Source organism: Dipodomys merriami, unplaced genomic scaffold (genome assembly GCF_024711535.1).
Source record: "Dipodomys merriami isolate MVZ:Mamm:240054 unplaced genomic scaffold, mDipMer1.0.p SCAF_143, whole genome shotgun sequence".
NCBI classification, from domain to species: domain Eukaryota; kingdom Metazoa; phylum Chordata; class Mammalia; order Rodentia; family Heteromyidae; genus Dipodomys; species Dipodomys merriami.
In genome coordinates, this window is record NW_027202749.1 from 3051180 (window position 1) to 3075563 (window position 24384).

The 24384-nt window shown below is 43.3% G+C and overlaps 1 protein-coding gene across 4 annotated transcripts in view; it reads right to left on the reverse strand.

Annotated features, from left to right (window-relative positions):
• Kiaa0232 (KIAA0232 ortholog) overlaps nt 1-24384 on the reverse strand; it is a 63346-nt gene that overhangs the window by 13940 nt on the left and 25022 nt on the right. For all 4 annotated transcript variants that reach the window (XM_070021797.1, XM_070021795.1, XM_070021794.1 and 1 more), the window contains exons 3-6: nt 19576-19713; nt 8437-8503; nt 7482-7560; nt 991-4327 (exon numbers count right to left, since the gene is read on the reverse strand). In XM_070021797.1, the coding sequence (XP_069877898.1) occupies nt 991-4327; nt 7482-7560; nt 8437-8503; nt 19576-19713 (3621 nt within the window). The remainder of the gene's footprint in view (nt 1-990; nt 4328-7481; nt 7561-8436; nt 8504-19575; nt 19714-24384) is intronic.

The window sequence follows — 24384 nt, forward strand, 5'->3', positions numbered from 1 at the left end:
CGTGAGGGTGAAGTAGAGAAGTAGGACTGTGTCAGTGAAGGAGGTGCCTGGTGCAGAGGGCCTCAAGGTGTGGGTGGAGCCAGCATGCTGAGGGAGGGGAGAGCGAGGGGGAAGGGAGAAGAGGAAGGAAAGGAGGGGGAAGGGAGGAGGGACACAGCAGCTGTCCACCTCAGAAAGCCTGGCTTCTAAATGCCTTCAACTCTGCTTAATAAGCTGCTTTTGGAAAAAGGCCAGCCACGACTATGCCAAATGCTAGTTGAAAAGTGAGCGAGACAGGTAGCTAAGCTTGTTTGTGAGACAAGTTATTGCCTTAAATATTATTTCTGGTGTAATCAACTGAACTTCAAACCACTTTTTAGGGATATACTTTAGGGGTACAATAACTCTTACTTCATAGACAATCATAGAGAATTCTCAATTTCAAGAACCCATACTTCATATAAAGCCAGGTATACCTATACTAAGGCTCAGTAAAATATGTTTTGCGGCATTTGGTTTGTGGGTTCCTTTTTACATGTACCACACTATATCTTAGGGAACACTGTCCAGATGTAATGTATTTTACACATAATAAAGTTTTAATACACCTGACCAACATCGAACAGGCTTGCTACCTAAAAAAAAAATCTTTCTGCTAGCAACTATGTCTTGGTTCATGAACTTTGAAATCTGAAATGCTTATGTACATTAAGTTTTTGCTTAAAGCATAGTACATGTATATTATGTAAGAAACTTGTATGCTGAAATTTCTTTCCAGAGAAAATGTCTTTTCTCTGTAGGAAAGTCTACTGTCTACTTCAAATTTATAAATGTCAAATCCATTTTAAGTCCTTAAAAAAAATGTAAATTTGTAAGAAAGGTAAGCCCTAAGACATTTCAGCTAGTTTCCCAGAAATTTAAACCTTATCTTTCATGTCTGATATGGCTCTTCCAGGATTACTGTCTGGTTGATACTTGGTCAAATACAGGCAAGCTAGGTTTTATACATACCTCTTCCAGCTGTCCGGAAGAAAGTGGATTCTCTTCACAAGCAGGGAACTGACAGCCTGCTTTGCAACTGCAAAAATCATTGATTTCTTCCTCACACTGTGCCATTATCTTACAATTTGCTTCTGAGCTTTCTGAATCTATCTCCAGAGATTCATCCATGCTACATTCCAAACACTGGTTCTGCTTTGCAGCCGGCAGAGTCCCAGCGGCCTCCTCCTGGGAATCCAGCGATGTCTGAGCACTCTTCTCCATTCCAGATTTCTTTAACCTGGGGAGGAATTTCCCAGACTCCAGCTCTGATTTTCCATAGTAATGACCTTCTTTCTCTGCATCTTCTTCCAGAGGTTTGAGATCAGCCTGTGGATCTTCAAACACATCAACCTGAGAAGGAATGGGAATACTGGCTTCCTCTTTCTCAGATTCAAATTCCGACTCACTTCCTCCTCCGGGGGACAGTTCAGATGCAGAAATTGGACGAAAGTGAGTCCTCGGAGAAATCCGAATAGCCCTGTATTGTGTTCTGTCAACACCACATATTCTGGGGTGAAAAACTTCACTGTCTGAATCAGAGCAGAGGATTGATTTCGGCTTAAAACTAGGGCTGAAAGATGCAATCCCTTCAGGTTCAAATGAACATTCTACATGAAGAACTTGTGAAAATGGATTGCTTAAGTCCAAGGAGGAGAATGAATATTCAAGCCCAGGATCTTCCACTTGAAAGTTACCACATGCCCCAAGCAAGTCTTCATGGAAGATAAAAGAAAATCCCTTATTCAATCCATTTTCCCCACTCTTCGGCTGATCGTTCTGTTCAAATGAAACGAAGGGCTTCCATAATTGCCTGTGACCAGGAGCAAAGCTGTTTCCAGGGGTCATGAAGACGTCTGTGCCAGCTATTGTCACAACGTCGGAAGCTGCACACTGCAGCAAGCTTCCTTTTGTGTGACTAGGTGGTACAACTGCCCACTCCCCATCGCTGTTGAAGGTCTTGAGTTCTCCATAAACTCCTCCGAGAATGAATGCATTCTCTTTATCTTGGGCCACATCCCACGGTTTCGAAGGTGTGGTATAGTCACCACCATCCACATTTGACAGCTCCCTAGAAACAAATGCTCTTTTCTCCGGGTTCTCCTTCTGCCCCTCCCAGAGATGATATTCTGATCTCTGCACAGCCCTGCTAGGCTCCTGAAGGGTCTCCAGTTTAGCTTCGGCATCCAAACAGCAGCAGTAGTTATTTACATCAGTCGAGAACAATTCATCCTCAACTCTTTCCATTTCTACCGTAGCTGCAGAATTTCCATCTGCCATTTTTGTCCAAATGTCTTTAATGACCCCTGAGCTGTAGCCATCTCCGTGTGGACTGCTTTCACTACCTGCTTGTGTAGTTCCAAAGCTTTTGTTTTCTGGTTTTTGTTCTAGCTGAATACCACAGACAGATTCTAGTTTAGATCTTTTCTTGAAAACTAATGTAGGAACTTCCCCTAAAGTCCTACTGTTTTGCTGGCAAGTTTCATCTTGCAAAAAATCTAGAAGTTCTTCATCCACATAATTTGATGAGATTCTAGGAACTACATAGTTAATATCTTCTCCACTAAACTGTGTGGATTCTTCAAACTGAATGTTTAATGTCTCATTATCTGAACGTGTTTCTTCTGAATGGGACCACGGACTACAGGTTCTTGTTGAAAGATTAGAACAGTGTTCATTTTCTTCAAAGGCACTATTTTTGGTCCATATTAGCAATCTAGACTGTGTTTTCCCAAGCAGATTAGCACTAGAATCTGTATTTTCATTTCCCAAATTGAGTGTTTCAAAAGAAAATGGTAAAACAGAATTACTGCATTGCACTTCAAACACTGAAAAACAAGAGTTTATACCAGATCCTTCATTCATATCTGAAAAGAGCTCTTGATTGCCAGCAAGCAAGTGTGAATTGAGCATTGTGCTGTCCAAGACCGGAGAGTCTCCTCCAAAACTCTCCCCATCGGCATCACCAGAGCTGGATGAACAGCACTCCCAAAACTGAGCCAGATTGCCAAGGTCTTGCAGAAACAAGCCCTCGGCACCCACGGGGCTGGTAGAATCTGTCCATATTGCACGTTCCCCTCGCAACTCCATACCATCTAACACTATGCAACATTCGGCCTCAAAATCTGTATTCTCTTTGCTTTTCTGTCGAATCATATTCAAAATCCGACTTTCTCCTTGCATTGTTTCTGAGGCACCAGGATCCAACATGGATTGATCAATATCCACTTCATAGAAGTGTGTTAATTCTGATAGATGAATATCATCCAAATACTTATTGTCCTCTGGCAGAGAACATAATGAGGTCCCAGTGAAGTCAATATCCTCATTTATAACGGCAGGCATCTCTACAAAATGACCATCAATGAAAGTACCTGCTGAGAGGTATGTTTTATGAATATTATTGTTGCTGATACAAAGACCATGCACTGATTCAGACAAGCTTTCCACTGCCTCTGATGTCGGAGCACTTGCGTCTTGTCTGTTTCGGTATGTGGTCTCTAGCTTGCTTTTTCTGCTCACTGGAACAAAGTATTCAGCAATGGGTTCGGTGTACCACAGGGGTTCCTCCTTGTATTCTTTGTCATCTCTGCTCTCTGCACACAGGTCTTTTCCTCCCATGCTCCCAGGATCTTTCCTCCCTGTCTCTTTCACTGGTCGTTTACCTCGCTTGCACAGCTGCCTGATGGACCCGCTGCTGCTGCTGCTGCTGCTGCTGCTGCTGCCACCACTGCTGCCACTACCAGCACCAGCACCAGCACCAGCAGCACCAGCAGCACCAGCACCAGCATGGATGCTTCTTTCTGCCTTCTCACCATGCTTCAGTGACAGCCTGCTTTGGCCATTCCGCCCTTTTTTGTTTCGGATTTCTCGCGCCTTGTGTCTCACTTTCATATACTTCATAGATGCTTTTAATTCACCTTGATTACCACTTGAACTTGAGCCTGCTTCACTGGAGCCAGAAGACCATGAGCGAGGACGAATCTTCCCTTCAGGTTTATGTCTGATTTGCTTTCTATACAAGGCAGGCTTATCTTCAGAAGTGCTGGGACTCACATTGTTCTCCTTATTATGTCTGCTTCTGCTCTGCGTTTTCTCATGAATAAGGGTGGGCACTTGGGCACCTCTTTCCTTGGTGACTTCGCCTTCACTATGACAGTCCTTTGGAGAGGGTGTATCTGTGCTTGCTGGGGGGGCTGTGGAGGAGGAGGAACTAGAGTAAGAACAGGCTTTGGACTTGTTCCACACTGTCATGATTTCTTGCAGGCAAACTGGTTTCTCAGAAAGTGGTGGAAATGCTTCGTAGTACCTGAGAAACAGAGTAAAGAGTTCAAAAGCAAGCACTTGCAGGTGTTAACACATAGCCACATACTAGTCCCAACCAGAGAGTACAGCATCTCATCTTTTTTTTTTTTTCTTTTTTGACAGTCCTGGGGCTTGAACTCTGGGCCTGGGCACCATCCCTGAGCTTCTTTTGCTCAAGGATAGCACTCTATCACTTGAGCCATATTCTCAGCCAAGTAACTCATCTTGAGTCATACAGAAATCATTAATCTAAAATAATTTATAGTACAGTAATGTATGTGGTATTCCTACTTGGGAGTATAAATGGTTTCCACCTCATAGAGAGGCTCCTGGAGTAAAAGAATTCACACAAGAAATAAGTAAGAAAAGAGTCTGCTACAGGCTCTGTCCTTGTTCCCAGTGCTCTATCTCAGGACGCTAGCACAGGGTCTGTCCTTGTCTCTGGTGCTCTATCTCAGGACGCTAGCACAGGGTCTGTCCTTGTCTCTGGTGCTCTATCTCAGAACGCTAGCACAGGGTCTGTCCTTGTCTCTGGTGCTCTATCTCAGGATGCTAGCACAGGGTCTGTCCTTGTCTCTGGTGCTCTATCTCAGGACGCTAGCACAGGGTCTGTCCTTGTCTCTGGTGCTCTATCTCAGAATGCTAGCACAGGGTCTGTCCTTGTCTCTGGTGCTCTATCTCAGGATGCTAGCACAGGGTCTGTCCTTGTCTCTGGTGCTCTATCTCAGGATGCTAGCACAGGGTCTGTCCTTGTTCCCGGTGCTCTATCTCAGGATGCTAGCACAGGGTCTGTCCTTGTCTCTGGTGCTCTATCTCAGGACGCTAGCACAGGGTCTGTCCTTGTCTCTGGTGCTCTATCTCAGGATGCTAGCACAGGCTCTGTCCTTGTCTCCAGTGCTCTATCTCAGGACGCTAGCACAGGGTCTGTCCTTGTCTCTGGTGCTCTATCTCGGGATGCTAGCACAGGGTCTGTCCTTGTCTCTGGTGCTCTATCTCAGGACGCTAGCACAGGGTCTGTCCTTGTTCCCGGTGCTCTATCTCAGGATGCTAGCACAGGCTCTGTCCTTGTCTCTGGTGCTCTATCTCAGGACGCTAGCACAGGGTCTGTCCTTGTTCCCAGTGCTCTATCTCAGGACGCTAGCACAGGGTCTGTCCTTGTCTCTGGTGCTCTATCTCAGGACGCTAGCACAGGGTCTGTCCTTGTTCCCAGTGCTCTATCTCAGGATGCTAGCACAGGGTCTGTCCTTGTCTCTGGTGCTCTATCTCAGGATGCTAGCACAGGGTCTGTCCTTGTCTCTGGTGCTCTATCTCAGGACGCTAGCACAGGGTCTGTCCTTGTTCCCGGTGCTCTATCTCAGGATGCTAGCACAGGCTCTGTCCTTGTCTCTGGTGCTCTATCTCAGGATGCTAGCACAGGGTCTGTCCTTGTCTCTGGTGCTCTATCTCAGGATGCTAGCACAGGGTCTGTCCTTGTTCCCGGTGCTCTATCTCAGGATGCTAGCACAGGGTCTGGCATTTAAGAAGGCCTTCAGGAATGATAGGGAATGTGACATCCTGGTGCTTAGAAAAGCAGACATTGGAGAAGCCAAAAACAATGAGAAAAGTAGACCAAAACTGGGTCTTGCAGACCCACAGTGCATCAGTTTAGAGAACTGTGATGTGTGAGGACATGACAAAACACACGCCATTCTCTACATGCATCACTGACCACTGAAAATGGACAGAGGGAAGATCAGGGAGGCTGGCTACAGTGAGCTTGAAAATGAGGAACTTACTTCTGACTTTCTAGGACACTAGTGCTATTAAAGATCTAAGAGCAGAATGACTTGCCAAAGGATAATTTAAAGCCATGTTGGCCACTGAGAGCACTCATGCCCCACAGACAACACTCCAGGTCATGCCCAAAATGTCAAAGGCCGTGTTTTCAAGGGTCTGAACATGACTCTCCTTTCAGTCTATATTACAGCTATTCAACAGAAATATATTTTTCTAAATATATATACATATATATCATATATATATATATAGATAGATAGATAGATAGTTCTAGCAATCACACTAAAAGTATAAGATGGTGAAATCAATTCCAGTAATATACTCTAACCAAGTAAGTCCATATTATCGTTTCAATGAGAAATTCAGGTTTTGTACTTTTTTATACTGTCTTTGCAACCTAATGAGAATTCACCACTTATGGTGTGTCTCAATGCAAACTAGCCATATTTCAACAGCTCAGTACCCTTGCATGTCTTGCAATAACTGGATTAGATAGCACAAGTCTATACATGTTCATTTTTCCTTAGGCTTCAGAAGCTTGTTGTTGTTGTTGGTCATGGGGCTTGAACTCCGGGCCTGGGCACTGTCCCTCAGCTCTTCAGCTCAAGGCTAGTGCTTTACCACTTGAGCCACAGCGCCACTTCCAGGCTTCAGAAGTTTATAAAAGACGTGACAAAGTTGCCTGCTTACAATGAAGATTATTTGAATACTACTTACAAAGAAAAGAACTAAATGTATAGATGGTTAGGTCAAAGATCTGATTGTGTTCTTTTTTTTTTTTTTTTTTTTTGGTTTTTGGTTTTGGTCGGTCCTGAGGCTTGAACTCTTGGCTTGGGTGCTGTCCCAGCGCTCTTCAGCTCAAGGCAAGCACTCTACCACTTGAGCCACAGCGCCACTTCTGGTTTTTTAGTGGTTTACTGGAGTTAAGAGTCTCATGGACTTTCCTGCCCAGGCTGGCTTTGAACCGTGATCCTCAGATCTCAGCCTCCTGAGTAGATAGGATTACAGGCATGAGCCACCAGCACTTGGCTGTGTGTTCTCTTTTTGATAAGCAGTGAAGACTCAGTTTTCTTGCATAAATATAGAGACAGTAACAATTTCTTACAGCCATCTCAAAGGCTAATAACATAATGGACTTTGTAAACAACAGCCTTCCTTGTTTCATTCATTTTATAAATGTTAATTGCATCTGCAGTGTGAGCACAGAACCAATGAACTCTTTTGCAATCTCAGTATCAGTCATGTGATAAAGCTTCAATGGATGTTTTCTAAATTATGAAATAACAAATTAAATATACAACAAAACAAAAATAGAAGGCATGTCGCACTGTTAGTCTAATCTTAGCACACAGACATCTGGTACTGAGTACACTCTTACATACATTTCCACCTGATCCTTTGTGGGGGACGGCTCCGCCTCTGGAGAGGGCGACCCCTCTAACTTTTTGTGATTCTTCTCTTCTGTTAAGAAACAAAAATTCAGAAAGATTTGTCTTCTATCTAGTTAATACATGCCACGTTCTTTAGTTTCTCAAATAATGTTAATCAGAAATAACAGAGGCTTGTGTGGCCTCAAGAGAGTTCTTACTGGTTGCCTTTTTAATATAAATCTATTTCTTCAGTGGGCTAAAAGGCATTCCTTGGCTAAATCACACTAGCATCAGGCCTAAAGGTGAGAATGGTTTATCCTGTCACTGATACCATGGCTCTGGAGGCACTTGAATTAAGAGACCGAAGTCCCCTTAACTTTCTAATTAGACCAGAAGGGAACAAGCATCTGTTAAGATTCCAAAAATATTTTCTCACAAAATTCGGACTCATGGACTTTATACTGATTCATTTTGGCTAATACTAACCTGTACAGAAAATCCTCTATCACCATCAGCTGTTACATGACTTGCAGGCAAGCTAGGTGTCCCTTCAACTCAAGCAGAAACCACAAGTGTCTCTCCCCACTTGGCCCAGACACTAGATTATATCACCTACAAGCTGTGCCCTTCACAGGAGGCCTCAAGGTATGTGCACAGGTAAGGCAGGAAACAATGGTTCTTTGCTTAAAATCTAGGTCTCCTCTGAAGTCTTACAAAGCAATCAGCTACAGCAACCATACCTTAAATTTGAGCTTGAATTTTTCCTGTCAATAAAGGTTTCTTATGGTTGAAGTCCCTCCTTTTGAAGCAGGGATTTCTACAAGTGGCTGCAAAGGGCCAACACAGAAGCCATTCACAGAGCTCAAGACAGCATGGAATCAATCTACAATTTTCCTCAATCCAGATCCCCAGAGGTGTGATGGCAGGATGGGGCCACTGCTCCCGATGAGCTGATACTGACACTCACCTTGCTCACTCTGCAGGTCTTTCAGTCTGCAGCAGAGCTCCTCCACCAAGGTCTCAATTCCAGAGCTCTGCGTGACAACAAAAAGACTATTATTAGTTTGCCGCTAGGTACATGAAAGACAGACACTTAATACAGAGGCCTACAAGACTTCCACCTGGGCTGAAAAGGTGGCTCAATGGTAGAGCACTTGCCCTGCATGCATGAGGCCCTGGGTTTGATTTCTCAGCACCACATAAGCAAAAAGAAAAAAAGCCGGAAGTGGCACTGTGGATCAAGTGGTAGAGCACTAGCCTTGAGCTGAAGAGCTGAGGGATAGCGCCCAGGCCCAGAGTTCAAGCCCCACAACCAACCCAAAAAAAAAAAAAAAAAAAGACTTCCACCTAAGAAAAGAAATACATTGCCACAGTTAAGTGAACACTAGCATTTAAAAGCTGCATCTTTGTAGACCCAAATTAATTTATTTTACTACTTAACAACGTAAGTGGAACTTACTGTTAAAACATAGAAGTATTAATGACTGTTCTAGAATGGTATGTCTTCCCAGAGGACCATTATGGCTCTCGAAGTACAACAGACTGAGGACTCAAGTCCCATTATCTGGCCAAAAGTCATCCATCAAAAAACCAGCATGAAGGCTCACACCTAAAATCCTGCCTATTGAGGACGCTGAGATCTGAAGACTGAGGTTCAAAGCCAGCCTGGGCAGGAAAGTCCACGAGACTCTTATCTCAAACAAATCGAAAGTAGTGCTATGGCTCAAGTGGTAGAGCGCTAGCCTTGAGCTGAAGAGCTCAGGGACAGCGTCCAGACCCAGAGTTCAAGCCCCCACAAAAAATCTTTCTGACAGGCTCAAGTAATAGAGCCCTTGCCTAGCAAATGTGAGACCTGAAGTTCAATGTTTAGAACCACACAAACAACAAATCCTTTTTCCAGTCTTATAGAAATACAAGGCAAAGAAAATGACACACACACACACACACACACACACACACACACACACACACACACACTCCCTCCCTCCCTCCCTCCCTCCCTCCCTTCCTTCCTTCCTTCCTTCCTTCCTTCCTTCTTTCCTTCCTTCCTTCCTTCCTTCCTTCCCTCCCTCCCTCCCTCCCTCCCTCCCTTCCCTTCAGGGAAATCATCAAGTCTCTAGCCAAGGAGGAAGAGACCTAGAAATGAAACTCCTCCTTGGTGATTATACAGATCAGACACTGTAATAAAATAAGCCTTTTCTTTTTAAAATTATCCTCTAAGTCCTCTAGCAGCATTTGTTCTTCTGTAAGTGAACTTTCATGACTGCAACAACAAAAGCAGTACAAAACAACGTATCAGTGCTGTGAGTAATCAGGGAAGCTCTGTTTCTTTCTGAGTCAGGAACAAAGAATACACCTCTAAACAGAAGTGGGGTTAACATTTAAGGAGAGAACAACGAGAGTATGGAATTGGGAGGATAAAAATAAGAGTCACGCTTTAATGAAAAATGAATATTGGAAGCAGGCACAAACACATAATAACTCACTACGAAGACATTTAAACTTTTCAAATTCTTGATTTCAAGGAAAAAAAATAAGAAAATCCTTTACAACTTCAAGTTTATTCACTGGCCCCAGTTCTAATGAAATGGAACCATGTCTCTTATGTGGGCAACATGGACAGTTGCAATGAGACAGAACACAGCGCCTCTCAGCCTGCAGGACTAAAAATAGACATCTACCCAATTCACTTAACTCAAAATGACTCAGCACAAGCATTAAGGATATCTTAAGCAAGAAACCTCCCTGTTATACAGTTTTGCAGTTTAAGCAGCAAGAAACAGAGTACAACGAAAATGGTTAATGGCAAACATCAATAGTTACACTCTAGGCACCAACATTTGTAACAAGGAGGCAGGAAAATGGACCAGAAGAAAGCTACCTTCCTTCTTTAGAAAACAACAAAAACAATTCTAAAGACATGGCAGAAATTAGCTGTAAACACTGGTCCACTCCACAATTCCATCAGAGAAAGTCTTGCTTACCATAATGTTCAAGGTGTGATAAGGCTGGCAATTATACTCCATTTCCCCCTGACCCGGAACCTAACACCAGTGTCAGCTGACATGCTGCATACTGTTCTGTAGAACAAGCCTATGTCACTGTGCTCGTAAACCAAGGGCTGTCTGCAGTGCAAAACTGAACCTCCAGAGACAGCTTATTAAACACCTTTCAATACTCTAATACTAGTAGTCATTTGGAACGCTGAATGACCATTACAACCTAGTAACGGGATATTTTTCTTTGTCTTAGAAATTAGCCATGCTTTCAGATTTACATATGGGAGCAAATGTCATATACACACAGTATATATTATGTATATATATTTTCACATATACAGAGCAAAAGAAATAAAGAGCTTCTTCCATACTGTGTATAAAAAGCAAGCTTTACCAGTCAGGTTTTATTCTCTTTGCTAACTATACACAGTATCCTCCTTTGTAATTTTAGAACAATCATTTAGGCTACTGGGTTATCCTAAGCAGACCAGAAAGTCTGAAGGCACACAGAAACTGCCAGCACACCTTGTCACGTCCTGGCCTACACGACACCAATTTAAAACTGAGAAATTTTATTTAAATTTGCAATTAAAATATAAACTACAATGTAATCTGAAGAATCATATTTTCTAAGCATATCACATCCATAGGGATATTCAAGAATACTCAAGAAGTGGTGCTGTGGCTGAAGTGGCAGGGCACTTGCCTTGAGCAGAAGAGCGCAGGGACAGTGCCCAGTCCCACAGTTCAAGAACCATGGCCGGCGGGGGGAAAAAAAAAATTGGTAGAATTCTTACTTAGCATGCATGAAGCCCTGGGTTCCTTATTACCACATAAACAGAAAAGGCTGGAAGTGGCACTGTGGCTCAAGTGGTAGAGCACTAGCCTTGAGCAAAAGAAGCTCAGGGACAGCACCCAGGCCCAGAGTTCAAGCCCCAGTACCAGCAAAAAAGACATACATCATAGTACCATTTATATAAAGCTAAGGAACATAAAAAAGCCCCATATTTGCATGTGCCTTCAAACAATAAGCTCTACAATGGACTAATAAATAAGCATGGGACAAGATAAGCACCAGGTCGGGCAGGTGGTGGCCCCTGGCCCAGGGAGGGCTCAGTACCTTCCCTGCCACACCTCGGCCTTCCCAGCCTTGGTCAGTGTGTCCTACACCCCACACTGTACTGTCAGGCCACACTAGCCCCATGCCAGCCTGTAACTGCCTGCACCCCTATTTTTATGCCCTTTGCTCACCAACGGGGCAGACTTTTATAGCAGCCCCTCCCACTTGTTCCTTTCTCACACCCTCACTTTCCACTTTTGAAAGAAAGGAAAGAGGGCATTTCCAGTACTTCACCCACTTCCCAGCACAGACACTGCCTTACGCTAGAGGGAGCGCTGGAACAGGGGCTGACGGTGTGCATCGTTCCAACAGTCCAGTCTAGCTATGTTTGTGTTCAGAGGTGTCAGAGGTGCCCCAAGTAGAGTCAGAGGTGGTCTGACGGTCCGCTGTCCCAAGCATAGTCAGTGTTAAAGTGAGAGCCACTGACAGCTGGAGGCACTTATGTCTCCTATCTGGGGTTCCAAGACATCTCCAAAAATCCTACTGCCGGGGAGAATGGTTCAGGGCAACGGACATAGATAGAAAATGTAATGTAATGCCTAGCCTTTATTCTGCTTTTAGCTAATTCATGGACCCAAGTGAGGTGATTAGTGTTTCTCAGCAGATAATTTACTTTGTAAATATACAGCATATAAACAATACATATGAAAAATATGAAGGTACTCTCCTGGCAAAAAGAGCATTTACTAATGAGAGTCCAGGGGGGTGTGTGAAGCTAAGTGAAGAAGACCACAGTACCGTACCTGGGCATGAATCTTCTATAAAGCTTCTTTGAATAACCAGATCTGATTACTCAGATTCAGCAGTATCACTGTTACAGTCAAAACTGACACACAGCACTGTAATAGATTCACTCTCCAAGCAGGACATCACAACCTTTTTAATCCTCCCACTCTCAAAATGGGAAATGATAGAAAAGTTTTGATTAGTTTTAAGAGGCTCAATGAAACCAGGTGCCTGTAATCCTAGCTACTCAGGAGGCTGAGCTCTGAAGATCACAGTTTGAAGCCAGCAACTGGGAGTGGAGCTGTGGCTCAAGTGGTAGAGTGCCAGCCTTTAGCACTAAAGCTCAGGGACAGCACCCTGAGGCTTTAACCAGCCCAAACAAACAAAAAAAATGGCTAAATTCAAGTCTCAGCGGCAGGCACCTTCCTAGCAAGCATAAGGTCCTGAGTTCAAGCCCCAGCACCAAATACATACATACATACAAACTCACAAACATATGTACATACATACAAACACACAAACTCAATGAAAATAAAACAAATATAAGTTATTTAAAATAAAACAAATGCAAGCAAACATTAAAAGGCTTGAGCTTTGAGGATGGAGATATATAAACAAGTAAACCTGAGGATTTTTTTTTTTTTGGGTCCGGTCGTGGGGCCTGAACTCTGGGCCTGAGCGCTGTCCCTCAGCTCTTCAGCTCAAAACTAGCGCTCTACCACTTGAGCCACAGCGCCACTTCCGGCTCTTTTCTTTTTGCTTATGTGGTGCTGAGGAATTGAACCCAGGGCCTCCGGCATTCAAGGCAAGTGCTCTACCACTGAGCCAGCCACCTTCCCAGCCCAAACCTGAGAATTTAAACCAACAATAGCTACAGCAGAGTTTACAACTATTTCCTACTTTTCTAAAGGGAAAGGAGAGAAAGCTGAATATACTTAACAATATCAGATCCATGGGGAAGAGCTGAGAAATACACCATGCAACAGCTACCTGCTCCCAGGAGGCTGAGCTGCTACTGCTAAGTCACAGTACCATTCCTCCTAAGCAGACCCCATTACTAACTGAAACAACAGCAAATGCGAAACACATCAGAAAATGAATACTCAGAGACTCGCATGCTATTTGCATGTATAAATGAAAAGTGAATTACTAAAGGCAGCTTGAGCCAGGACCTAACAACCAACAAAGTCTATCAAGGGTCTTGATCTTCTAGAGAGATAATTCACCATATGCTCAGAAATCGTCACATCACTGCCAAATTTTCATCGATTTAAGAAATTAAAATGTAAGCTAGGTACTGGTGGCTCACGCCTGTAATCCTAGCTACTCAGGAGGCTGAGATCTGAGGATCGAGGTTCAAAGCCAAGCCCAGGCAGGAAAGTCTGTGAGACTCTTATCTCCAATAAACCACTAGAAAACTGGAAGTGGTGCGGTGGCTCAAGCAGTAGAGTGTTCACCTTGAGCTGAAGAGCTGAGGGACAGCGCCTAAGCCCTGAGTTCAAGCCCCATGCCCAACCCCCCCCCAAAAAAAAGAAATTAGGGGGCTGGAAAGGTGTCTCAGTGGTAGAGTGCTTGCCTCATATGCATGAGGCCCTGGGTTCAATTCCTCAGCACTACCTAAACAGAAAAAGCTGGAAGTGGTGCTGTGTCTCAAGTGGTAGAGCACTAGCTTTGAGCTGAGGAGCTGAGGGACAGCACCCAGACCGAGAGTTCAAACCCCACAATGGACAAAAAATAAATAAATAAAAAAGAAATTAAAATGTAGCCAGGTGGCGGTGGTGGTGGCTCATGTCTGTAATCCTAGCTACTCAGATGGCTGAGATCTGAGGATCAAGGTTCAAAGCCAGCCTGGGCAAGAAAGTCCATGAGACTCCAATCGCCAATTAACTACCAGAATACCAGAAGTGGAGCTGTGACTCAAAGTGGTAGCATGCTAGCCTTAAACAAAAAAGCTCTGAGACAGCGTCCAGGCCTTGAGTTCAAGCCCTATGACTGACAAAAATAAAAATTAAGCCAGGTACCAGTGGCGCATGCCTGTCATCCTAGCTACTCAGGAGGCTGAGATCTGAAGATCACAGTTCAAAGCCAGCCCAGGCAGGAAAGTCCATGAGACTCTTATCTCCAGTAAACCACTAGAAAATCCGAAGTGATGCTATGGCTCAAGTGGTAGAGTGCTAGCCTTGAGCTAAAGAGCACAGGGACAGTGCCCAAGCCTAGAAATCAAGCCCCACAACCAACCAAAATAAATAATAAATTAATAAATAATAAAATTAAAATTAAAACGTGACATATTTCACCTCAGTTGAAGTCTTTTCTGGTAGTTTCTCAGATATAAAATATGGAGTTATGCAGGCCAAGAGATGTGCTATAAAGCACAAGAAGAGTCTGGCAATGGTATGGTTAGACAACAGTCCACACTGTAACAGCCATACTACACATTAACACAGTGACAAGAATTTGTCTTATCTAAATGCACATCAGCCGGGTGCCGGTGGCTCATGCCTGTAATCCTAGCTACTCAGGAGGCTGAGATCTGAGGATCACAGTTCAAAGCCAAACCGGGCAGGAAAGACTGTAAGACTCCTATCTCCAATAAACCACTAGAAAACCGGAAGTGGTGTTATAGTTGGAGTAGTAGTGCGCTCACCTTGAGCTGACGAGCGCAGGGACAATGCCCAAGCCCAGAGTTCAAGCCCCACGACTGACAAAATAAATAAATAAATAAATAAATGAATAAATAAAATGCACATCACTACTACTAATCTACTATACCCCTATATGCAATATAATGTCATCTATATTACTGCCCTATAATTAGGTCATTGGCATTTTTATCAACTCACAAATATGAACTGTTTGTGGTTTGTTTGTTTGTTTTGGGTCCGGTCATGGGGCCTGAACTCTGGGCCTGGGCGCTGTCCCTCAGCTCTTCAGCTCAAGGCTAGTGCTCTACCACTTGAGCCACAGCGCCACTTCCGGCTTTTTTCTTTTTTTTTGTTGTTTTGTTTTTTTGTTTTTTTGGTCGGCCGTGGGGCTTGAACTCTGGGCCTGGGCGCTGTCCCTCAGCTCTTCAGTTCAAGGCGAGCGCTCTACCATTTGAGCTACAGCGCCACTTCCCCGGCTTTTTTCTTTTTGCTTATGTTGTGCTGAGGAATCGAACCCAGGGCCTCATGCTTGCAAGGCAAGCGCTCTACCACTGAGCCACCTTCCCAGCCCCTGTTAGTGGTTTTGACTGTGGTGAGTGATACTGATGACAGAGTGTCCTTGGAAGACCTCTAAGGGGGAACACCTGACTGAATCAGAGAGCCCAGCCCAATATGAAGGACATGACCATCCGTAGTAGTGAGGAAACAAGCAATAAACCTACCAAAACCATTCACTGTGGTGACAAAATACCATGATACACACTGTTTCATTATAATGTCCTACCTAGATTCTCCTGATCTTTTCTTTAGAAATCTGTGCAAGAGATTCTACAGAGAAGATCTCTGAGAGGACACAGCCTACAACCCATACACTGGCACTCAGGTTCTTTCTACTCACTCCAACTTCCATGAGCCCAGACAGCTGGTTCACAGGCTCTGTACTGAAGCACCAACCAGCACCTGGCTTCAAGGTGGGGACTTACAACTTCTTCCACAAAGGTTCACTGAGTACCTGGCATATGTCTGCATATTCATCACCTCAGGAAACTGAAATTTCATGACAATTTTCAAAATAACTATCAGGAAAAAGTAATGAAATTATTTTTTTTGAAGGAAAGAAAGAGGACAACTCTGTTTACTGGTGTTGAAATAACAATCCTTCCTATTACAACAGGGCAAGTACAAGTATTGCTCCACGACAGTCACGGAAGGACCTGTGGCAGGCATTCCCCTCCCTTGCACTGCTGCCGCCTCCACTCTTCAGCACGCAACATGCTCAGCTGATAGGAATTACACAAACTGCATGTGCAAAGGTCTCACGATAAGACTCTCAACCTCCTCCACAATTTTCGCCTACCCTGTTTTCACACAGCTTAACCATAAACCAAAGGCCAGTTTCTCAGCAACTCTGGTCAGAAGAAGTAAGATGTACTCCCAGACTGAGGCTGCCCTGCTCATATTTTCCTTCCAACATGACTCAGCAACTTCCTTGGATTTTGCTCAGAAAATTTACCTGAAATAACCTCTCACTTATAAAGACCAGCTGCATTCTGAATTTTTTTTTTTTTGCCAGTCCTAGAATTTGAACTCAGGGTCTAGGCACTGTCCCTGGCTTCTTTGGCTCAAGGCTAGCACACTTGCAGCTTTTTCTCTGTATGTGGTACTGAGGAATCGAACCCAGGGCTTCATGCATGCTAGGCAAGCACTCTACCACTAAGCCATATTCCCAGCCCTGCATTCTGAATTGTTTTAGAGGCTCCAATTTACTTTATCAATCTGCTCCTTCAGTACCATGATCAGAACACTTTGAGGTAACTGACCACCTTTTCTCTGTGGACTACTCACTCATGTCTCTGCTGAAGGGGGACCCAACGCAACGCCCCTCCAACCCACAGTTCATCCAGGGAGGGATGGACACCTAGCCCCACTTCTCTCTGTGGTGAACAGCAGTGGACACCAGGGCTTAGCAGTCATGTCCAGCCAGAGCTGGAATGGCCAGCCTATACCAGGTGTGTGCTAAGGTGGAGAAACAGAATTCTGAAAGCAAGGAAATGACCCAAAAGTAGAAGAAAAACACATGAGAGACTGTAGGTATTTAGAGAAAATGATTTTATCATACTGTGCCCAGCTTGGGTTTCTCCTGAGAACACTACATTCCATCTTGATTTCAGTGTGATATCCTGTATTCATGTATGCATGCATGTATGTACACACACACATGTATCCTATTTTTCTTAAATTAGCTTAATTAAAATCTCTCCTGTGGTAATGAAATGATACCTGATTAAGACATCCATATAACCAGTCATTTCCAAATTTCTATGCAACAAGAATATTCAGCAATAGCTTCAGCTAATTCAGAAATTTAAAAGGCGGGAGAGGGGAAGGCCAAAGAGAGAAAGGAGAGGAAAACATTTGGAAGATGGAAGAGCACTCCTAAAAGAAGAGTCAATTTTTAAAAAGTGAAATTTCACCAGGTGGCTCATGCCTATAATCCTAGACAAATAAATCCATGAGCCTCTTATCTCCAATTAACCACCAAAAAGCTGGAAGTGGGAGCTTTGGCTCAAGTGATAGCGTGCCAACCTTGAATGAAAAAAGAGACAGCATTCAGGACCCTAGTTTAGGCTCCAACACACACAGAGAAAAAGGTAAGCTGACCAGGAAGCTGAGATCTGAGAATCATGGTATGAAGCTAGCCCAAGCAGCAACGTCCACAAAACTCTCATCTTCATTTAGCCAGCAAAAAGTTAGAAGTGGCACTGTAACTCTAGTGGTATAGTGCCAGATTTGAGCACAAAGGTTCAGAGACAGTGCCCAGGCCCTGAGTTCAAGTCCCAATATCAGCACACATACACACAAGTGAAACTTCAACTCGGTTCAAGAGAAATTCAGTAACTTTTTCTATGTGGCAGGCATTCACTCTGCTAGGCCCAAAGAGAGCAAAACAAAGCACAAGGGTAATGCCCAGTCCTTGCCTTCAATGAGCAAGATAAGATATAAGCAGAGCCCCTACTTAGCATGTGCAAGGTCTTGTATCTGATCTCGGACACCACACACACTCACAAATAAAACTGTGTGTAAGTACAAATACATTTTATAAAAACAAAACACATATCAACATGGACTCCAAGAATTGGAAATAAGAGGTTCTTATTCTGTCCTGTATGTAGCTATTGCTCTTTTTTTGTCTCTTAAGTTTTCTGTACCTTGTGTCTTGTATATAAGTTTATTCCATCTGTGGAAGGCTAAGGGAATCACAGAAATAGCAGTACAAAGGATGAACTAATTAATGCAACATTGATACTCACTATGTTGGAAATGAACTTCACAACTTGCAGGGAGGGGAGTAGGGAAAGGTAAGCTGGAGAAAATGAGGGATAGGGTAACAGTGTTTAAAAACAAATGTACTCTAAGCCAGGCGCCAGCATCTCGCGCCAGTAATCCTAGCTACACAGGAGGCAAAGATCTGAGGATCGTTGATTAAAAGCCATTCCAGGCAGGAAAGCCCATGAGACTCTTATCTCCAATCAACCACCAGAAAACCAGAAGTGGCACTGTGGCTCAAGTGGTAGAATGCTCACCTTGAGCTGAAGAGCTGAGGGACAGCACCCAGGCCCAGAGTTCAAGCCTCATGACAAAAAAAAACAAAACAAAACAAAAAAAAAACCCACAAATAAATGTACTCATTACCTTACCTGTGTAACTGTTACTCTCTTGCTCATCACCTTTTCAATGATTTTTTTTTTTTTTCCAGTCATGGGGCCTGAACTCTGGGCCTGGGCACTGTCCTTCAGCTCTTCAGCTCAAGGCTAGCGCTCTACCACTGGAGCCAAGCACCACTTCCAGCTTTTTCTGCTTATGTGGTGCTAAGGAATCGAACCCAGGGCCTCATGCATGCAAGGCAAGCACTCTACTACTGAGCCACCTTCCCAGCCCCTCAATGAAGATTTTTAAAAGTAAAACATGGGACTGGGAATGTGGCTTAGTGATATAGAGTGTTTGTCTAGGATTCATGAAGCCCTGGGTTCAATTCCTCAGTACCACATACAGAAAAAAATCAGAAGTGGTGCTATCGCTGAAGTGGTAGAATGCTAGCCTTGAGCAAAAGAAGTTCAGGAACAGTGCCCAGGCCCTGAATTGAAGCCCCAGGACTGGCAAAAAGAAATTAAAAAGTAGCCGGGTGCCAGTGGCTCACGCCTGTAATCCTAGCTACTCAGGAGGCTGAGATTTGAGGATCAAGGTTCAAAGCCAAGCCAGGGCAGGAAAGTCCATGAGACTCTTATCTCCAATAAACCACTAGAAAACTGGAAGTGGTGCTGTAGCTCAAACAGTAGAGCACACGCCTTGAGCTGAAGTGTGCAGGGACAGAGACAGCGCCCAAGCCCAGAGTTCAAGCCCCACAACAAACCAAAAAAAAAAAAAAAAAGAAAGAAAGAAAGAAAGAAATTAAAAGTTAAAATGTGAAGTTCTTCAAAAGGGACAAATGGTAATGTTCACATATTACAGTGGTAATGCACAGTTTATTTCTAAAGTTTTTTAACAGGCTGTTATATTTATGTTAAGGCACTTTTCTCTTGCTTCTTCTAGGAGTTAAAAATGACAAGTGAACTTACTTCATCAGAAGCTGATCGAAGACACTGGACAGCAGCCTGTTTCTTCATTTCTTCTAGTGTTAGATCTGAACACTTTTTCTTACTCTTTCCCCATTTCTTATAAGCTCCTTTCTCCCAGCCCAGGAAGATGTCATTCTCCTGCAAGAAGATTGCAACAGGCTCAATAACTACAACTAAAGAATAAGTTTCAAGGGCTGTTTCCAACTACTATATATACATTCACAAAACGGCCCACACTAACATACTCCCCCTGAACACTCAGTAAACAACTCAACTCAGATGTTTGTACATAAACACAAAAATAACTGAAATTCTTAATTACAAGCCTTCTGTAATTCCTACTCTTTAATAATGAGTATTTGGTTACTATCATATTTTAAAAATCAACAGTTAAAATTTCCACATTTTATAGTCTAAAAACAAAAGATAAAGCATGTTAAATTTATTTCTCCTCCCTGACATATATCCATTATAAAAATCTAAAGAAAGCTCAACAGTGGTGTCTCCCACTTGTCATCCCACTCAGGAGACTGAGATCTGAAGGTCATGGTTCAAAACCAGTCTGAGCCTGGCTCACATCTGTTATCCTAGCTACTCAGGAGGCTGAGATCTGAGGATCGAGGTTGAAAGCCAGCCAGGGCAGGAAAGTCCATGAGACTCTTATCTCCAATAAACCACTAGAAAACTGGAAGTGGCACTGTGGCTCAAGCAGTAGAGCGCTCACCTTGAGCTAAAGAGCGCAGGGACAGTGCCCAAGCCCAGAGTTCAATCCCCACGACCGACCAAAAAAAAAAAACAAAAAAAACAAAAAACAGTCTAAGCAGGGAAGTCCATGAGACTCTTACCTCTAATTAACCACCAAAAAGCCAGGAGCAGAGCTGCAGCTCAAGTGGTAGAGCTCCAGCCTTGAACAAAAAAATTAAGGGACAATATCCAGGCCCTGAGTTCAAGCCCCAGTATTGATATGTGTGAGTGCATATGTGCATATATGTGATATATAACTAATTGTATAACTCTGTACTTGACTGAATTATAAACATTAACCCATGTTACCAATTCTTTTGGCTATATAATATTCTAAGGTGTGGGTACACTTAGCTATTTTCCTAGACTAGAAACTTTAATATTTTTCATTACCTTTCCTTTCTTTTAATAAATTATAATTAAAACTTTTGGACAGACAACATGTGACAAAGAGAGTAGAAAGGGCAGACAACAGCGCTTGGCTTACCTGTATGAATAAATCAATGAATGAATGAGCTAAAGAAGAAAATGCATACCGATAAAACCAGAAGAACTTTTAAGATCAAATAATAGGTCAGCAACCCAAGTTATTCTAAGGTCCAAAGCATAAAATTTAGTTTTGTACCACAGATAAAAGCGGACCCGGGCGCTGGTGGCTCATGCCTGTCATCCTAGCTACTCAGGAGGCTGAGATCTGCTAAGGCCCAGAGTTCAAGGCCCACAACCGACAAAAAAAAGTGCCAAAAAGATCATTCCTGGGCATGTTTTCAGATCTCACAAGCCTGAAAGTCATTTTTTCCTGATGGTATTATTTCCACTTTCCAAGGGAAAAATATGCAGTAGAGCAATGAGAAGTATCAGTGTTTACATTTATTCAATGTAGTTAGCTAGGCTACTTAGGAGATCTGATGATTCTTGCCAATATTTCTGGGGGTAGAGTTTGTCTTGTAACAAAAACAGGACAGAATCATTACAGTTTGCATTCAAAGCTTTTTAAAGGCAGAGGGAAAAAAAAAATCTTTAAAAGTCCTACTATAAACCTGGCGCTGGATTACCATGTCATCAATTCTTAGATGTGAAAATAAAATTATATTCTTTGTAAAAATAAATAAATAAATAAATAAATAAACCTGGCGCTGGTGGCTCACACCTATAATCCTAGCTACTCAGGAAACTGAGATCTGAGGATTCTGGTTTGAAGCTGGCCAGAGCAGGAGCCCCCCCCCTTTTTTTTTTTGGTCAGTTGTAGGGCTTGAACTCAGGGCCTGGCACTGTCCCTGAGCTCTTCTGCTCAAGGCTAGCACTCTACCCTTTGAGCCACAGCTCCACTTTCAGTTTTTGAGTGGTTAATTGGAGATAAAAGTCTCATAGAGACTTCTGTACAGGTTGGCTCTGAATCACTATCCTCAGATCTCAGCCTCTTTATTCGGGGGGGGGGGGGGTGGGGGGGGTCGGTCGTGGGGCCTGAACTCTGGGCCTGGGCGCTGTCCCTCAGCTCTTCAGCTCAAAACTAGCGCTCTACCACTTGAGCCACAGCACCACTTCCGGCTTTTTTTCTTTTTGCTTATGTGGTGCTGAGGAATCGAACCCAGGGCCTTAGGCATGCAAGGCAAGCGCTCTACCACTGAACCACCTTCCCAGCCCCATCAGCCTCTTGAGTTAGCTAGGATTACATGCACTAGTCATTGGTGCTTGTTAAGAATCTTATCTCCAATTAATTGAAAAAGCTGGAAGCAGCACTGTGGCTTAAGTGGTAGACTGCCAGCCTTGAGCAAAAGGAGCACAGAGACAGCACCTAGGCCCAGAGTTCAAGCCCCAGGCCTGAGAGGGGAAGGGGAGGGGGTCCTGCTATTCACAGTATATAAAAGAACAAATGCAAGTTACTGAAAACAAAACGTATTTTTGTCTTGGCTGGAGACTGGCTGTTTCTCCTTGTTTAAGTATTATTCCTCACAAACATTTTGCTACTAAAGTATATTATAGCTCAGCAGAGGTTAACATATAATGAACAGTCCCAGTCAACTTCTCTTATAGACAGCAGAAATTTTCCCAATTCAGGGAGATCTATAGGCCTTCTGAAACACAGCTTGACAATACCTATCCAACATCTCAAATATATAGGTGTACTTTTGATCCATTTTTTACTTCTGAGACCTGATGTCAACAGTAATGCTGTCTGTGATGCAGACAACTTCAATGTCAAACAGAGAGACATGGCTAAGGAAGTCATTCTTAATAAGTACTACTTATTGACCTGAAAAGTAACTGTTATTTTAAGAGAATCACTTTTACAATAGTATTATCTCACTTTTGGTTAAACATATTGTACATGAAAAGATTTGAGAATGCTATTAAAAGGTTCCCAGGGAGTTTGTGTCTTAGTGAGTAGGGACAGGTTATTACAGGGGGGGGGGGGTGTCCGGTCGTGGGGCCTGGGCGCTGTCCCTCAGCTCTTCAGCTCACAGCCAGCACTCTACCACTTGAGCCACAGCGCCACTTCCGGGTTTTTTTTTCCTTTTTTTTGCTTATGTGGTGCTGGGGAATCGAACCCAGGGCCTCATGCATGCAAGGCAAGTGCTCTGCCACTGAGCCACCTTCCCAGCCCCCAGGTTATCATTACATTTTTATTTTCTAAATTATATCTGGGCCATACTCCCTTAAGGAAGTCACATTTACGGTTTCACATAGAAGTTAGAAGAGGTGTTCACCTATCTATGAAACATCTATCAACAGCTTTACATTTCTGCTTGGCAATCTTTTTATTCATGGAACCAGTTTCATCCTTTCCCAAGAAACCATTGAAGTGTCTTTCTTGTGGTAGCAAGGTTGTAGCAAATATGGTATAGTCCCTGCCTACTAGTGATGAAGTCTAGTGGAAAAGAAAGAAAGGCAAAGCAACCATTCATAGCATGACTGATGCTGTCACACACATCTTAGAAATACTAAGTAAAGTGCAGAAGAGGATGTTCTTTTCTTGGCCTGAGAGGGAAGCAAAGGCTTCCTACCAGAGGAAGGGTCAGGATGCTCGCAGTCTTAAAGACTAAGCTGGCATGAGCAGGAAATGAATACCAGGCAGAAAATGTGCTAATGCAGGGAACAGCCAAGTTTTTCTGTAAAGGACTAGACAGTAACTATATTAAGCCAAGAGAAAGTTCAAAAATAAAATATAGATTCTTTTATATATACACACACACACAAAGAAAAAATGAGAAAGAACATTTCTAAAATTTTTATTGATAAAATGTAATTCAGTAAAAATGTATGTACTATAGCCCTTCTGATGAACAGCTGTTCTGGGGAGGAAATAACATGATTAACTGGAATTTAAAGTTAAGTGTTCCCTACCCATTACAACCAACTAGAGGCCAGAGACAGTGGCACACATGCCTACTGTCCCAGCTACTCAGGAGGTTGTGGGGAGGAGGATTAATCACTAAAGCCCAAGAGCTTCAGACCAACCTAACAAGAGCCAAGAAAGCAAAATAAAACCAAATCAACTACAAATACTCACCTCTTAAGGTTAACTTTTAAAAAATATTTTTGTAGTAAAATACAAATAAAATATACCACATGTGAGTACATGAGAGCAGTTGGTTTCCACCCTCTTTTCCAAACTACTGCTAACCACTAACCTGCCTTCTGTGTAGGGGTTTGCCTGCTGTGGACATTCTAAATAAATGGGCTTTAAAAGAACACACGTCCTTTGGGTCTGGTTTCTTTCACTTACAATGGTGTTCATGTTGTAGCATGTGTCAGCACTTCATTCCCTTTGGTTACCAAATACTATTCAGTTGTACGGATCACTACATTTTGTTGCTCCATTCATCCCCTGACAGACACTTGAGTTGGATGTACATTTTGGCTATCAATAATGCTGCTATGAATATTCAAGTGTGTGTGTGTGTGTGTGTGTGTGTGCGCGCGCGCGTGTGCGTGCGTGCGTGCGCGTGAGCGCGCCATTGTGGGGCTTGAATGCAGGGCCTGGGTGCTGTCCTTGAGCTTTTAATATGCTAAAGGCTAACACTCTTCCACTTGAGCCACGGCCTCAATTCCAGCTTTTTGGTG